The sequence below is a fragment of the Sphaeroforma arctica genome (assembly GCF_001186125.1).
Source record: "Sphaeroforma arctica JP610 unplaced genomic scaffold supercont1.2364, whole genome shotgun sequence".
NCBI classification, from domain to species: Eukaryota; class Ichthyosporea; order Ichthyophonida; genus Sphaeroforma; species Sphaeroforma arctica.
The window spans coordinates 1-2,653 of NW_014038194.1; the positions used below are offsets into that span (position 1 = coordinate 1).

The following is a 2,653-nucleotide window of genomic DNA, read 5'->3' on the forward strand; positions in this document are numbered from 1 at the left end:
ACATCTATATATCAATACAATATGTTCGACATATCTACATAATACATATCTATATAAATCGATCCATCCATCCAATATGTTGGATGGGGATTGATCTGACCTACCGAGTTCATTGGCCTCTGCACTGCTGCAGAGTTTCTCATACTCTTCTCTTTGCACTTTGAATTTATTGAGTATGACATCCGTCAGCTTATCACGATGTGCCATTTCTTCCTGTAAAACAACGAAGTTTGTTGGAAACGAGGTTTGCACCAGAAAATCAACCAGGTTTATCAAAGTGAACCAACATGTATTATTGAAGTAAATCAACTTTATACAATAGAGCCTAGGATATTCTGGCACATAGAATGCTCGATCTCGAAAATGGTTCGAATGCACATTAGGTACTATACGATATTTCTAGTTTGTGCATTGCCATGCACCCCCTAAAAAAACGAGTTTTTAGTTTATAAACTGTTTGACAAAAAAAGGAAGATTTAGTACAAAACTGTCGTCCCTATCGTGCCTGTAATGTCATTCATACTTTTGAAGTGATCTCATGTACCAGACTCCAAATACTCGCATTGATAGCCTCAGGTTATCGAGTGGCAATGGCACACATAAGGTATGCGCGTGCGCAAAACAACAACAAACATTGAAAGGACAAACAAAGCCCAAGTAACCAAAGTCGCACACAATAGCATTGACCAAAAGCGCAGGAGAGAGATGCAAGCACATACGCACACTCGCAGATACGATAAAAAATTCAGTTTTTTTGGGGGTTTTAGGGTTTAGGGTTGCTCGGTGGTGTTCGTGCTCTCACGAGTGGTACCTTGTATTGGTCCTCCAGCGCCTTCAACCGTTTCACCTCCGTTTGGAGTGCTGTCTGAGCCTGCACACTCTTGGATTCTTCGAGTGTCGTTTGCATTTCCTGCAGGTAGCGTTTGGGATTTAGGGTTTAGGGTTTAAGTTTAGGGCTTCGGTTTTAGGGTTTCCTACAGTTGATAGTGCAATAGCAAGGCACCATATAACTAATTACATCAGGGACCTCGTAGAAAAGGGGCAATCGTGCACCTGACCTAAACGCACAGTCATCTAATGGTTAGAGACGGTACATACCTACATGCACAATCACCTAATGTATATAGAAGGTGAGATAGTAATCACCTAATGTATATAGAAGGTGAGATAGTAATCATCTAATGTATATAGAAGGTGAGATAGTGCATCTATTTGTGCTTGCACTGCAGTTGCCCATGGCCCTCTGGATGAGAGAGTCTCTGCGAAGATACTATGTGCCCAGAAACATCACGCTTTGTGCAAGACGCACGCAGGGGGTCATGAGATATACAATAGCTCACTGCTAAACCGCCCACTGCTTATACATATACAACAGCCCACTGTATGAAGTCTCACCAGACGCCCTAAATGATGGGTCTCATGATGCAAAATGCCTACAGCTACTCACCAGACATGTGCCTTACCGTAGCTATACACAAGTACACGTATATATGTATGCAGCTACATTCACGTACACTTGTATATGCAAGAAGCTATGTTCAATTGTACTTATATGTATGCAGCTACATTCAAGTACACTTGTATATGCAAGTAGCTATGTTCAAGTACACGTATATATGTATGCAGCTACATTCAAGTACTTTTATATATGCAAGTAGCTATGTTCAAGTACACGTATATATGTATGTAGCTATGTTCAAGTACACTTTAAGATGTATATAACTATACTCAAGGGACATATATGGATGTAGCTATATTCAAGTTCACTTATGTATGTCTATAGCTTTCCTCCTCCAGCACAACCACTCACCGTGATCTGCAGCTTCATGTCCCTGCGCGCGTTCAAGGCTTTCAGTGCATCCATCTGTGCCTGGTGCACAGCACTGGCAAACTCGGCTAACTCTCGCCTGTACGCACTTATCATAGGCGACTCCTCTGCCTCAATGAACGAGTTACTAGTACCACCACCCAACTCTAGCGAAGTATTAGAGGGTGTTGCTGTATATGTGCAGGAACGTGTGTTTAGATAAATATTAATTAATATATAAATATATATATATATACATACATATATATATATATATATATATATATACATATATATATATATATATATATATATATACTCACATGTACATAAAGTAACCCAGTGTATATGCATATCTGTGTGTGGGTATACATATGCCTGACTGTGTGTAGGTATATATGCATGTCTGTGTATAGATATATATACATGTCTGTGTGTAAATATATATACATTGTCTATGTGTAGGTATATATGCAAGTCTGTGTGTAAGTATATATGCAAGTCTGTGTGTAGGTATATATGCAAGTCTGTGTGTAGGTATATATCCGTATATGCTCACCTGACAATCCCACAGAAGACGGTGCTGTACGGCTGCGTCTGCTTTGTGCGGAAAACTTCTGTGCCTTACCCACAGTCCACACATTGTCAGCTGAACATGCTACGTTGAGATCATCCAGTTTGATCTGCAATGGCGGGGGCTTGGGCAGGCCTGCAATGTGGGCGTATGAAGCACGTGTAAAGTAAATATTGAAAGATGGATTTCGGATTAGGTTCGAAATAGTACGTAGTAGGAGTATATATCTACTCACACAAAAATATATACTACAATATAATTAGTGTTAGTAT

At 40.0% G+C, this 2,653-nt stretch overlaps 1 protein-coding gene across 1 annotated transcript in view; it reads right to left on the minus strand.

Moving 5' to 3' along the window:
- Positions 1 to 99: 99 nt before the first annotated feature.
- Positions 100 to 2,653, minus strand: part of SARC_12519 (hypothetical protein) — a gene marked incomplete at both ends in the record, with an annotated part of 5,850 nt that continues 3,296 nt past the window's right edge. The window contains 4 exons of the mRNA XM_014293372.1: positions 100 to 213; positions 812 to 910; positions 1,811 to 1,998; positions 2,367 to 2,516. Of these exons, the coding sequence (XP_014148847.1) occupies positions 100 to 213; positions 812 to 910; positions 1,811 to 1,998; positions 2,367 to 2,516 (551 nt within the window). The remainder of the gene's footprint in view (positions 214 to 811; positions 911 to 1,810; positions 1,999 to 2,366; positions 2,517 to 2,653) is intronic.